Source organism: Bactrocera dorsalis, chromosome 2 (assembly GCF_023373825.1).
Source record: "Bactrocera dorsalis isolate Fly_Bdor chromosome 2, ASM2337382v1, whole genome shotgun sequence".
NCBI classification, from domain to species: Eukaryota; Metazoa; Arthropoda; class Insecta; order Diptera; family Tephritidae; genus Bactrocera; species Bactrocera dorsalis.
In genome coordinates, this window is record NC_064304.1 from 84,300,493 (window position 1) to 84,316,206 (window position 15,714).

The following is a 15,714-nucleotide window of genomic DNA, read 5'->3' on the forward strand; positions in this document are numbered from 1 at the left end:
GTTATAGCTTTAGTGGCTTAGGAGATACACTTATACATTAAACTTATAATAGAGAGGAGAACGCCCATATCTTCAAAAGTTTGTGCCCACAGGTGTTCAGTGCTAATGCGATCTTTTGCGCCATGTTACAGCTTTATATTTTAATTTAGTGCTTTGATATGGCATTTATATGTTTTCGGTCAATGACGTTTTGTGGGCGTAGCAATAGTCTGATTATACTCATCTACGAACTCGATCTTTTCTTGTCAAGAAAAACGCATTTGAAGAGTAATTTTTACTCTATCTACAGCTTTCACGGACAGACGGGTGGACAGTCAGACAGAAAGTCACCTGAATTTCAACTCGTCTAGTCAAACTGGAAATTTTATATATTTACAACCCTATATCTATCTACATGAGTTTTAAGTGATACGTAGAACTGTTTGGTGAACAAACTATTGTACTCTGTAGCAACATGTTGCAAAATACATTCGTACAATGGAAGCGTCTTCAAAGTCGTCATTTACTCCCGCCATTATTACTACTAAATGAATGAATCATGACATTTTATGACATCATTAATATGTCAGTCCTTGCCTTTGGGTGCACACCCACACGGTAGTTAATAAAGTTCATAATTTGGAGCCTCGGAGCTGTCATATACACCAAATGAGAAGGATATATATACATATGTACATACGTATGCACTTATTTGGCTGAGGCACGCTTCTCAAATAATTAAAAAAGAGAGAAAAAACTTTTTTATGCATTGCATTAAATTCTCCTAAAAAAGCACGTTCAAAGCAAGATGGCAACGGTAATATATTTTAAGTCCCCGCTGCCGTTTCACCGTCAAGCCCGACACTATTTGCTACTCGTTGCAACTTGCCGCTCGCTGCATTTGTCACATCGCCTCCGCCAGCCCGTTTCATTGCCTGAACGTCATTACTTTCCATTCTTTGCGAGTTTGGAATTTTTCGCCATTTTCAATTTAAGTTAATTATGAAAAATGATTGTAAAGTTTTGCGCTGCCAAGAAGCTTTCAGCTGCAACTATGAACTATGCGCGTACGAAAGCATGAAGTCTCTTGCAGCGCAGTGCTGCATACTTTTTACAGGGCAATGCCTCGCTATAGTTGATGCACATAAGGTACCGTTTATATATATGTATATACAGTTATTATGTGACCTCCTGGTGCAACATTATTTAGTATATTACACTTACAAGCACGCTTGCATTTTCCGCTTCGAAAACTAATCGTGTTATGACTTTCTATGATGTTCACCCTTTTTTGTGTAATTTCGAACATTGGCACTCGCTGAGTATGTCCAGCGCCAGTGTCCTTAGTAACCGAGCAATCACCCTTGTGTTCAGGCGGCATACACAGCCGTGTATGGATATCAATGTATGGGTCTATGAATTTTCCACTCTTCTCTTTCACACAATTTTTAAGTCAATTTGATATCCATTAACTGGCGCATTTCTTAATTAATTGAATCTGATAAATTGTGTGCAGTTAGTGGTTAGACCATTAGTTGGCTAACAAGTCACATTGAGTCTAGTATGAATATATGAAATTTAATTTTGAAATTCTTAAACATTTCACAGCGGAGATTTTGTTTTTGTAAATCCAGAATTCTTTATAAAAAATTATTGAAAACCGCAAAAAATATCCATATATGAGTAATTCTCAGTATAAAACTCCAAATGCAACTGTGTTACTGTTAATTGTCAGCTGCTAACAAACAACTGTCAAATACTGTACTGTAAAAATTTAATCTTTATTGCTTGTATTACGTAGGACGACTTGAGAGTTATTGAGCCCAAATTGTCCAAAAAATCGACGAAAAGTGGGCAAATGAAATTTAATTTATTTGGTTGTCTTTTAGCATGAAGAATCAGAACGAAAATCTATAAAAGGCTTCTTTGAGGATCTTCAATGAAGCAATAAACCTCTGAAGGTGTAAGCCTTCCATTTACATATGTACATTGATTTCAGACTCTCTTATATACATTGTGGCAAGAGAGTTCCCAGAAACTATAATACAAATTCCCCGAGAAAACAATATGCTAAAAGAATATATTTTGCTGAATTGGGAGGGCTACCCTCAATTACCGTGCCAAATATGAGAGCGATCTGTCAACCTGCCTAAGTCGGTACACCTCAGTAGTTCCTTGCGATTTTTACAATGAATAAAAATATCGAACAAAGAATTTATCTCAAATTTTAAATTTCTAATAAAATTTCGTGTGCGGAATCGTTGCGAATGACGGAAAGGGCTTACGGTGATTCAGTTTCGACATTTTGACCTTTTCCACTGATAAAAAAGGTGAAAAGGTCAAAGTTGTAGTGCTTGAAAATCATCAGGCAAGTGTTAATAAGATGGCAAAAGAGCTCGATATCTTTCGCGAGTCCGTTCGAAAGATTTTTTGGGTATGAAACGTGTTATTTTCGCAAAGAGTACTGTAAACAGGTCACTTTAAACACGCTTGATCGTGCGAATTCCAATCCCACATGCATGAAGAGTGTTATAAATGTCGTTGAGACGTGTGTTTATGTGTCTAACACGCAAACCAGTCAACAATCATCGGAATGAAGAAGAAAAAACCCGCCGAAACCAAAGAAACCGACAGTCTATAAGGAGGTCTACTTGGCCACATTGAGGTGATGGCGTAAGAACATCCGTCGAAAACGACCAGCATTAAGGAAGAACAACTCATTGATTTTAAGCCAGAAACGCAATGAATACCATTGATCAGCAAATTTGGCTAAATGTGATTTTTTCTTGTTCCCCAACTTGAAATTGCCGCTCCGTGGATCCCGTTTTTAGTCGATCGAAGACACAAACCAAAATTCGCTGAAAGAACCGAAGGCTATCACAAAAGAAATCATTGACATAATTGTACTACGTCTGATGGGGATTACTTTGAAAGGGCAAAATAAATTCTGTTCTATTGAACTACCAAACTTCACGTAATATTGTCGAACCAAAAGATGAAATTGAGAATTTTAGATTCTGATGCAAAAATACAATTTTTTCACAGTAAAAAGTTTCTATAAATGTAATTAAAAATTACATTGGTATTTTTCATACAAGTTTCTATGTAAAAAGCATAATAATTTTTTTTTCTCTCGCCAGTTGTTCTACTTCTCTTCAATAATTCTAGAATTAACCTAAATGATCTTACTATTTGCTGCTAGAATGGTTCTTTGTACAAACTTTAGGTGCGTGTCTTGGCTATTCCATCTATTAGTAAGCTATGCTTTCGCCCTCTCTTTTTTCTTCTCTATCAATGTAACTCTTTCTCCTAAATAAAGTTAATCTCACTTTTTCTGTGGCATAAAATAAAATTTTGTTTGGAAACGAAATAAATACAAAAGCAATCTGTGTAGGCCCGGAATTTTTCTTGGATTTTTTTTTTGGTTTTTATGTGCTCACAACTGTTCATCACACATACACACATATGTATGTACATATATGATATTATTTCTGTTGACATTTATCGTGACAACTGTCGCATGTAAAAATTATTTACTCATATAAATTCCGAGCATTAATATGAGCACAACAACAACAACGAAGCCAAACAAGCAAATGACAAGCTCGCAAGTGCTGACAAGCTTATTTAATAACGAAATTTATGAAAATCCCGCAACGCAGCCGTCAGAACAAGTAGTTACACACATTCTCACAAACAAGCTGACATATGCAAAGCACTAAGTATATATATACAAATATATATATAGAGACATATATGCATGTGCATGTGTGCCCTGCTCGGGCTCAAAAGTCAATGAAATGTTTGCGTGTGTGTCTGTCTGTCAACCATTTGTACACAAATATGCAACAACGCAACTGACAACTGTCAAGCGGTGGCTGTCATTGCCACTGTCAGTGTTCATTGTCACCGGCGCCAGTGTGGCAAGTTCTCAGTGCGCGATCAACTAGCAATTCAAGCCGCCGTAACCTTTGCCCCACAACGGGTAATTATGTAAATTGCAATTGTTGCCCAGAGCGCACGTGTTTGTATGTGTGCGTTAGGCGTGTGTTTGTAATTCCCTTCACGCAAATTCATTCGCCAAAGCGCACTGTTGCACGCACAATTTGCAAACAGTTAATGGCACAACTTTATTAAAATTGCAAACAAATGCACGAATTCCCTGCCAGCTGCAATCACAACGCACACACACACACACATGCACGTTCGCTCATGTGTGAGCAAACCAATTGGGGAGCATATTTTAAATTGCTGCGCTCGATGTTGCAACAACTGTTTTAACTAATTTCTGCAAATTTGAGTAAGAGCAGCGATAATAGCATCCGGCTCTGTGATTAGTTGACACTGAAAGATGAAAGCACACAACTTTGTTTATTGTTTATACCATACATACATATGTATATATATATATAAATGTGTTAGGGTATCCAATATTTTCCAAATTGATTGTTTTTTTTTGTAAATGCGTCCTAAATTTTCAGTTTATGTTCAGAAAATAAGGATCAAATCAAATGACCTAAGCATTCATGTAAGAGTTTATATACAATACTTTGCGTTGCTCATACGACATTGTGCACTATATGAATACTCTTACAGCATATTGCATGTACTACAACTTTTAATGAAAGGCCGTTATAAAAAGAGTTTTGCAGGCCTTTTTTATAGCGAACCATTTTTTTTTATCATTTTTTTAAATTTGTAAATTTATTTGCTTTGGAGACAAACAAATTTAGATACAAAATATTAAAAAATTCCACGTTAAATACCTGGGAAAAATTATTAAGTTTACGTATGTGTCCTTATTTTTAGCGTAAAAACTGAAATTTCTGTGAGTGTTTGCAAAAAAAAAACAAGTCAATTTGGTAAATAACTAACACCCTAATATATGGTACTTATTATATAAACACATGTGTTCCAAGAATTAGCACGGCTTTTGATATTTTTTATTTGTAACTGCTCTTTCTGCCTTGCTAAATTATTCACGTGACATACTCAACACAGCATATTTAGCTGTAACTTCTCTCTTGCGCTCCAGTCTTCCGCTGCTGCAGCGTGAATGTCCTCTTCGCCGCTGTGTCACATTAATTAGTAACGAATGTTTCATTTGCCGTTGACCAAATGGGATATTACTGTAGTAATAAGCTTTAACACCGGACATCATCCTTATGTACACATGTACTTAACATACATACAAACCAACCTGCATACATATATATGTATATGACTGCTAATCAGGTTGGAAAATAAAGATCCTTGTACCTATTCTAATGAGAATGAGAATAAGCGAGTGAAAGCAGACTGTAAATAGTTCCCAGTAGGACAATTTGATAACCTCATTACATCATCAACAAATTCAGAAAATGAGTCAAACCTTAAATAAGTATGGTTCTGGATTTGTGAAGATTGTTATTTTTTAATTTTTCCTGACTTTTCCTTTTTCTTGAATTCTCCATTTTTCCTTACGCCTATTGCGCTCAAAGCTCTGTATGGCTTCGTTGAAATGGATTCAAATAAACTTCTAGCAATACAAAGCTGGGTGTTGACAAATCCAAAGTGGGATTAAATTTATATCCTTTCTTTTAATGATTGTATGGAGAAAGAAGTTTCAGTAGCATTCTTCGCTACATCTTAAATTAAATTAAGAATAAATAAAATTTATTTTAAATTACAATACAAAACAAAATTCCTTCAGACCACTCACTACTTAACTTTTACTTTTATGACAAAGAAAACTTACCTCTTGACAAAACTTAAAATCTCTGCAACCTGGCAATACTGGAATCAGCCCCCTGAGTTTCAAAATCTTCAGGAACTAAGCAAAATAATATCCAAATGGTGCCTTCCTTGGGTGCGATGTGCAAACTGCACTAGACTAAAGCTATACCATTTATAATTTTTCTAATCTGAACTAATATAGCATAATATCGACGTATAATGCTTAAATAGTATGCTTTGTTGATAATTTGGCCGTTCGGAAGGCATTCGCAGTACACCACACCTCAATAATCGAAAAATCTGTCAACATAATCTTGTTTTTTGACCGGCTTTGACGTGGTTCTGATACCTCCGATAGTCTAACGATGCCTGTAGAAGTCTGACAGTTAATCGTCGATTCTCAAGCGCCGATTCCTTAATTTTATTGACGTGTTGATCATCAGTTGATGTTGATGACCGTCCTGAACATGGTTCGTTGTCAACGCGTTTGAATAATTTGCACCAAAAAAACACTTCCTTGCGACAAACAATTATTACTGAAGGCGTTTGGGCAACAGTAATTTGATTCCACATACAAAAATTAATGGAATTATGATGTGACATTTGGCACAGATTTCACTGACAGTCATACCAACATGGAAAAAAAATATTTCGACGAATAGGTTTTCGCGCGAAATTTAAGTTAAAAAGTCTTACAATTATTTTCCCACAGTAGTGTCTACGTATAAAATAACACATTCGACTATGACGAGGTCTACACACCCTAGACGCTTTGAGATGCGGAAGTAACTTATTTTACCTCAGCAAGTTCGCTCCTTCTTCCAGCGTTAGGTATTAGACTACCGAAAAGGTTCTGTTATGCCCTCAGTATTTCTTATTCATTCTCACGCATTTTAAGTCAAGTTTTATATACTACAAAGAAAAATGAGTATACGTTCAATATATGATAGACCAATGATGCTTTTCCAAACTGTCCTTAATTGAGTCAATTAGTAATTCTTTCTACACTAATTATTAATTGATCGCAATCAAAGCATTGCCAAAATAAAGTTTAGAAATTATTTAGCAACGAACTTTAAATGCAGAAGGCCTTCCAGAAAAGTTCACAAAATTTTTTTGCAAACATTACGTTGTCTAAGTGCCTCCCTGTCAATATGTTCCTTTAACATCACCACAATTTTGCATTTTCAGTTTGACATGCACACTATAAATGATTTTCACTGGTGCTTACATACCACTCTTGCCACTTTTATTAGCATTTGTGCAACATTTTCATTAAGCAAAAGTTTTGCAGCCACCCTTGTTGCCGAACAGTGCTTTTGTGGCCGATCTACATTCACTCATTTGATTTAACCTACATTTTCGCATCAATCCAGCAAAAACAAAAAACCCCAAAAAAGCCAAAAAGCACAAAAAAACCCAAAAAAACAACAAAAATAAAGCAAATGATGCACTGGCTGCCCTCCACGTTGCACGAAAAGTGTTACCTATGCGTTCGTTGGCAGGTCAGTGCTGACCGGGTGCTGGGGCGTATACGTGTTAAATTTAACATTTAAAATGCAGCTGCAAATTAGGGCGACTTTGTTGTACAAAACCGTAGAAAGCGCGCCAAAGCATTTAAGCACCGTTATATAGAATTAATTTCCAAAGCGAAAATGAAATAAATTTTAGTGCGCCTTTTTGCTTTTGTGGTCCGTAATAAAGTTTGCCCTTGCATTAAATACTCGGTGTTAATTTTTATTTTGTTTTTGCTTTCATATTTGCACTTTTAATATTTTGAATTTTTCTTTTGCCTTAAATTTAACGCTTTGAATGCGTTTACGGTGTTTTATATTTCGCTTTTTATTCGTCTTTTCCCGTTGTTTGCAGCTTTGTTCTGGAACGAAAATTTGCCGCTTCATGCGCCTCTTTGCTTTTTAAAGCCATAAGGCAGCCGCTCGTGTTCGACCTTGTCTTTAACGCACAGGGCTTCCGCTGCCGAAGCCTTAGAAGTGTTTACGCCTGAGCTTATGCTTTACAAAAAATATTTACCGCTTCTTTATGCCTCACAGATTAACGCTTTAGCCTTTTTCAACAATATCGATAATCCGCACAACAACAAGAAATACCAACTCGTGCTATCCAATTACTATGCTTTTAGCATGCTTTACTCACACTTTGCCTTCACCGTTTTTTAAGCTTTCACTAAAGTTCTATGCCTCAAAGTGCTCATTTTTCCTAAATTCATGCTTGAAGTTACAACTAGATAAGTACATATGTATCTATGTATGTATGCGTGTGCGTATGTTTATGCAAAATCCTTGTAGATGCAAAAAATATCAGAGCACACTGTTTAATACCTTCCATTCTTATTCTCTGCTTGCAAGGTTTTACAATTACACGAGGATATTAAATTGCACAATGTTGCAGTTTCTACTTTTCCAATTTTTACATTCACTAGTTTTGCACTTTTTCTCAACCCAGGACACGCATGCACTCTTTCCACTCAAATGTCGGACACAAAGAAAAAAATAATAATAACTGAACATGCAGACAACATTTTTATTTCTCACTCAGTTGTTTACTTGCTTGGTCCCTCTCTTCTTACTCGCAATACTCCTGCTGAATGCCGCTCATTTCATGTAACGGTTTATTGCTATTCACTATGATTAAAGTTCTCTAACCAGATATTATGATGCGAGAGCTAAGTTAGCAAGTAGGTATACACATATGTACATAGATATATATGTATTTTTATATTTATATGTTTATGTGTATATATATATATATATGTATATATAAAAAGATATGTAGATATACTTGACTACTGGAAGCATATGTACAGTTCGGAAGAACATAGAAAACGATACTGGAGACCATAATTGAATTGCACAAAAGGTCTAACAAAGACGAGACTGTCAAAAAGGCGGTGCTACGCCTAGACTAGAATTTGATTAATATTGAGATTGGAGAAGATTAGATCAGTATAAATTCCAGTCGAGAATCCTAGTTTTTAACCACCTTTTGCAGCATTTGGAGCCCTACAACAACAATAACGCGTCGAATATTCTCTTTCAAGGCATTAACTTTCTCGGGCTTATTTCTGTAAACAAGTAACTTTACATAACCCCACAAAAAATAGTCCTTTATTTGTTTCTTTAATGGCGTAGACACCGCTTACGCAGTTATAGCCGAGTTTACAACAGCGCTGAAGCGTTTTCATCCAGTCGGACGACATGACCATATCGTCGTATATCTCATACAGCTCATCGTTCTATCGAATGCTATATTCGCAGGACCTTTCTCTTGAAAACTCGTACCGTCGACTCATCGGATGTGGTCGTCGTCCGTGCTCTGCACCATATAGCAAGAAGGGGATGATAAGCATTTTGGCATTTGTTCTTCGAGAGAGGACTTTACTTCTCAATTGCCTATTCATTTCGAAGTAGCACCTATTGACAGAAGTTATTCTGCTTTGAATTTGGACGCTGACGTTGTTGTAGGTGTTAATTCTTGTTCCAAGATAGACGAAATTATCTACGATTTTGTAATTATGACCGTCAACAGACAGATGATAGAAGATATTTCGTCCAGCGGTATTAAATCTCACTATCTTGGAGACTACGCCACAGGCAGACGGCGCGAGATAACGCGCTCACCAAAAGCTTAATTCAATAAATTGATTGTTTCGTTAGCGTCGTCTTGTTGGAACCAAAGGTTGTCCGCATAAACATCTTCCATTCCCTGTATCATTATTGAAGGAATGTGCAGCAATGATTTCCTCTGCCCATAGAGCACAACAAACAGTGAATTTTTGAGTAAGTAACAAAGTCTTGTGGATTATCATCACTACAAATACGATTCTATCAAAAGTGAGCTTCATCACTGAACAACATTTTCTTGTGAAAATCGGGATCGATGGCCACCTTCATTTGGGCGTTTAATGGTGTTTTCTTGTACGAGTTGCATTAGGTAGAACCGAAAACCAAGATTCTTCCGCAAAATATTCCACAACTCCAGTTATTGCGTGCGATGGCTAATGGAATCATGCCGGTCTCTTCGGTATTCTGCTCCATAGCTGCAATAGCGTCTTTGGCTCATAAGATCATAATTGATATTTGCGGTCTCTCCGTTTTGATTTCATTGTATTTGTTCTAAACTTCTTCTAGCTCTAATACTTCATATTTAAACCCGTTATTACAGTTCTTCAAATATTATCTTTGGATGTCGTTCTTATATGTCTTTATTATGATGCTAAATTTCTGCTAGGTCAGTAGGTCCTCAAAGGTATACTTTTGGTTACCCAGCATAGACATATCCAGATTTCTTTTTCGTAATCTTGATTATATCTTCAAACGTTAAGCTAGATTTTTACTAACCGAAAGCTGTTCTTTAATGCGCTTGATGAACTTATGAGGGTAAATATGCCAAAAATTAAACAAAATTCGTTCATCCTCCTTATAATACCGAAAACTGTGCCATGCCACAAAAGAAGCCGCAAACGATCCGCAATGCAAATAATTACTCGAATTTGCAAAAGACAAAAGCGGAAAGCCAGACACTGGCTGTGGTTAGAACTTCGCCAATTTTGCTGGCAACGACGCACTAATATTCATTTGCTTAACGAAACGCCGACTGCTCTTTACGCCATCAACTTCCTGCCGTTGAGCTCATTGCATTTGCATTTAAGTTTCGCCGCGAAATTGTGTCGCTTTTGACGACACTTTGCAGCTTTTCGACTTCCTTGGCTGCACATTATTCGCCGCCATCGCCTCTCTACTTGCCAACTCTGGCTTTGTTTCCTGCCATAATGCTCCATATTTGCCATATCCTGCGCGGCTTTGACAGACCTTTGTTGCGACACCGTTATTCGGTGGCATTATGCTAATGACAGTTTCTTTGCGTCGCTTTCTTTGCGCTTTTGCAGCGCCTGCAGTGCGCCCGGAAAGAATATCACAATAAAGGAATTACTTAATTACGTCCAACACATACACACGTACATTCAGCTGCCGCGCCACCATATCACTATTTAATTACATATGTACACAGATAAATGGCCCGTTAATGTGTGTGCGGTGCAAAGTGGCTGGAGGAGGGAGAAACACAAATTGAAGTAAGCAAATGTCTGCAGCGGCAGCCATAATTACACATTTCCTTAGCCATGCTTGTATTGGCTCAACATGCAGGCATTGCATTGTTGCCACACAAAGGCACACCAACAACAATAGTGGAAATCATGGTCTTTGCAGCAACAGCACTGCCTCCCCTCCGCCTTACACCGACTGCCATTTTGTTTGCTTTGCACCAGCATATGCCACATGCCAGTGCTGATATACATTAGGGTGGTATTTAAATCTAGGAAGACGATTTTTCTCCACTGCTCCTAAGCCTCAAAATGGATGCAGATTGTTGTATACATGGTCAAAGGCACATATCTCATATAAAATTTGGTTTAAAGAGGATGCAATGAATCTACATTCAGATGGGCACTCTTTGCCTGGCCCTAATAACTACATAATTACATACCTAAAGACAGTAAAATTATACATGTTCAGAGTCTTCTATATATGTACTCTGTACATGTCAGACAGTTCGGCCTAATGTCAATGTGGAATCTGTAGAGGGAGCTTTTAAAGCATCCATGTCCACTAAGCATTTGCGTCAGATGGAAATACAGGTCCCCATGTCGTCTGTCTATCCACGAGTGGATGTCCGGAAAAAGTCTGTGAATTCAGCTAGCTTTGGCTGAGGATTGCCACCGTTGCTGCCACATCTTGATGCTCTTGTTCCTCTTCTCTGTCTTTGCCGATACTTTTTTAAGCGCCGATAGCTGATATGATCGCTCGATTTCATCTCCCTGGATGCCAATGGGTGGCATACTGGCTAAAACTTCAACAGCGTCGGTTGATCGTATGGCATAACTATTTAAAATGGCTGCCTGAGTGACTTCTAAAGATTCTGCCAGCTAATATAAATTTCAAAAGCACCTTGAAGCCACACAACTGCCGTTATAGTAACTAAAATAAGCAAAGTAAGTGTAATGCGCAGACCTTTTGTAGGAATCATTGGGATTTCTTATGATTTTGTAGCAATTTGAAATTCTCAGAATTGGCAACATTTTTATTACGTCTCAACTGTTTATAATTTGCAACCATTTTCCTCTTTTTATAAACAAAACTCAATTATAAGAAAAGATCACTCGCGAATGTAAAGAAAATTTGCCGAAAATTCTTGCGCCCAATATAATTATTTAACTTGCTTATACAAGGTCCGTTTCAAAGTAAACAGGAAACTTTTTGAATCTAGCGCCCACTGGTGGCGCCATCTATATGTCGACTGGTGCGTTAGAATCCTTATCTATTGTCCAGTGAAAATTTCATGACATTTCATTGATTGGAACTGTCAGTGTGTTTGTGTTTTCGGTGCGAAAATGAGCTTCGAACAAAGAGCCAACATTAAATTTTGTTTTAAAATTGGTAAAACTTTTTTCGAAACATTTCAAGTTTATGGCGACAATTGCCTATCCCGTAGCAGACTGCACGAGTGGTTTCAACGTTTCAAAGTGGACGTGAAGACTTAAATAACAATCAACATTTGGGCCAAACGAAATCCGTCATCATCGGAAATTCCATCGAAACTGTGCGTGAATTCATCAAAAATCAGCCGCAATCATCATTGAAATTCAGGGAAATGGAATTTAACATCTCCAAAACATCGATTTATCGCATTTTGACCGAACATTTGGGCTTACGAAAGGTGTGTTCACGGTTTGTTCCCCACAAACTGACTGACGACCAAAAATTACTCAGAATCTAACATTCGAAGGACATTATTAAGGAGGTCAAAAAGGACAAAAAACTTCCTTTACAATATTGTGACTGGTGACGAAACGTGGTGTTTCCAATATGATCCTGAAACGAAGCGAAAGGGTGCTGAATGAAAGGCACCGGACGAGCCGAAACCCAAAAAGAAAGGCTTGCACCGGCATACTGGCGGCCATACCGGCCAACGCGGTAAAACACTCGACAAAAACTATTTGTGTTCTGTTTTTTTTAAGTTCTGTTTACTTTGGAACACACCTTGTATGGAGAGGCCTGGCCTGCATGGGAACACTTTGTATAAGTGCCAAGCCATAGTGGAATCCCAGGTATTAGCAAAGCTGACTAATTGGTCATCAAATCTCTTCTCTCTTCATGCGTTGTATTACTGGATAACTGGGCTTCGCGCGAGCTTGACTAGGGCTGAGTAAACATTAGTTCTTGCGCTCTCAGTAAGACTAGCCTTGTCCTAGTTATAGGTGTTATAACCGATTACTGAGGATTGATAAATTGAGAATATTACCGGATTTCAGTTGAAGATACCAACGTCACATCAGCAATACTTTAACGCGGGAATCCCCTTTATTACTTTACAAACTAACCGGTAAATTCCCCACATTTTTAAATTGAATGACCGCGTTGCCACTGGTGCACTTTCCATGACCGCCAGTGTATATAAAAAAAACATCTCGGAAGAATTAATTTATCAGGAATGTATGTAAAAATACATATTACAATACAACTCTGATCTAACAGAACTCCAATTCTCGCTATGAAACTTACTTTTAGTAATTATTTATAACTTAAATAAATATTAAATTAATAATAAATAATTTTAGTAAACGAGAGTCCTTTAAAAAAATCAGGAGAAAAAAGTAGAGCTCTGAAGCGTTAACCGTTAATTAAATAGCGCCATATTAACTGTTTTTCAATCGCATTTTTCATTATTTGTTGCTCCAAGCATCGACGGGATAGCAAACGAATGTAAATTCACAGGCGTATGATTAAAGTGAGTGTTTATACATATGTACAACAACAATACAAGAAACCTGCAATTGGATTGATGTGAGTGGAATGCAATAAACGGCTATAAGTAAATAATTAAGTATGTGTGAATACAGTCACGAGAGCAATGCACAAAGTAGATGCAAAAGACAGTTTCACTTGGGTAATTAAAATGTTAAAAAGGAAAAAAATAAAAAGAAAAATTAACTACTTAAATTAATAAAAACTCGCTCGTTTCAATTCTTCTTTATATCGAATTTCTCGCCTTTATATCCCTACAGTAAAAACTTCGAATATTTCACGCACATTCCAATTCTGGCAACTTACAGCTATAAACGAAGTAGATGCTAAGAGGGAATACGAAATGTAACGGCATTAAAATGTCAACTCCTTCATTAAATTAAAATGTGTCAATTAAAATGAACAAAAGCAGAGAAGAAGCAAACGATATACTACATACTTAAATATGTATGAGCGCAAAGACGATTTTTTTATTTAAAAAAAAATATGACAAATTAATAATGATGCAACTCACTTAAATATTTTACACTCTTATCAATTTAGTTTTTTATTAAAACACCTAATAAATTTGTATGCATTTCCCTCTCATTACAGAAAATGCGTCAATTCCAAAAGACGCTCGAGGATTTGAGTTCGCGCGTCGCCTCGGCCGAAGCCACGAAAGCATCATGGTTGCCACCCGTCTCCGCACAGGAGGCTACCGAGCAAATGCAACATTTGCAACGTTTGCGCGACAAAATGACCACCGCCGGTGCGCTGTTGGACGATTGCAATGAGCAGCAGGCATTCTTCACCGCCAATCAGGTGTTGGTGCCCGCCATGTGCCTATCACGGCTGGAAGATTTGAACACAAGGTAAGAGCTACAGAAACAACGCCCAATTAATATAAAAATTAATGATCATAATTCAAATATTTCTAAGAGAATGATGATATTTTTTGCAACTTTGATGATTATTTTTTCTTTTTAATATCAAATCGTATTTCTGAATCTGGATCTCTCTGGTGAGAACACCAGATTAACAAAAATAAAATTTTAGGAAAGCTTTACAGCAATTATTCACTGTAAAACAATAATTTTGTCAAGAGAATGATTATCAAACGTCGTCTTGTATAAATTATTTCTATTTATTATTGACAATCGGAATCTTAACGTCATCGACTGCAATATTAAGGTCAAGTCTGTACTCTTTCGTCCAGTTTGTAAAAATGGTCGCTGTGGATTTAGTGGGGGATAGTGTTAGGTTACGTGCACCGAGGAAATGAGAAAGGTCGGAAAAATAGTTGTTTACATTTAAACACACGCCGTCAATTCCATTGCACGATATCAATATCGTGCAATTATCAGCGTACGAGATGATAGAAGCTCCTTCTGGTGGTTGTGGGAGTTTCGAGGTGTAGAAATTTAACAATAGCGAGGACATCACACTCCGGAACCTCTTGTTTAATTTTTTTCAGTTTTGAGTTTATACCTCGAAATAGTACGGATGACTGACGACCTCTCAGATAGTTCTTGGTCCACCTCTTCAGTCCTTGAGGGAGCGTAGTTTTTTCGATGTACTCAAGTAGCGTTGGCATCAAAAAGTAGTTTTTTCTTGGCATGATGATATTACCGATCCACGAACCACACCAAACCGTTGTTTTTCCTGAATGAAATGCCAGCTCTTTAAGCTCTTCAGGTTGCTCTTCGAAAACGTCGGGTCTTCTCGAAAATTTTCAAGAGCCTATCGAGCGAAGCGATGTCGATTGGAATGCTTGAGTGGTTTCAGTTCTTGCATAAACTATGTTTTGTACGCTTTCAATTTAAGATCTCGACATAAAATGTGCCAAGTCGTTCTATATATCAGTCCGAGTTACTGCGAACGGCGTCGAATCGACCCCCCGCGCTTTTTATGTACACGCTCGGCTATGGCTGCTATATTTTCTTCACTGCTTGCTGGACGGGGTCTACTCGGTCGAATATTATCCAATAATGCATGCTGGGTTTTAAGATGGGTGATGGTGTTGCGAATAGCTCTCATGCTCAGTAGGCCGATGATGTTGACCATAAGTTAAGCAAAGTGTGCGAAACACTTTCTTTATAGAACGTGAAGCTTCTTAATAAAATTTAATGATTTATAAACGTTTTCGTAAGTCTTCCCATGATGAAATGCCAAATAATGCTAAACAAAAGTAAAAGTATCTGTACTTGGATCACCC

General features: G+C 37.3%; 1 protein-coding gene across 3 annotated transcripts in view; it reads left to right on the forward strand.

The window, feature by feature from the left end:
- Nucleotides 1-15,714, forward strand: part of LOC125775325 (dystrophin-like) — a 115,004-nt gene that overhangs the window by 84,329 nt on the left and 14,961 nt on the right. For all 3 annotated transcript variants that reach the window (XM_049447470.1, XM_049447471.1, XM_049447472.1), the window contains exon 3: nt 14,112-14,371. In XM_049447470.1, the coding sequence (XP_049303427.1) occupies nt 14,112-14,371 (260 nt within the window). The remainder of the gene's footprint in view (nt 1-14,111; nt 14,372-15,714) is intronic.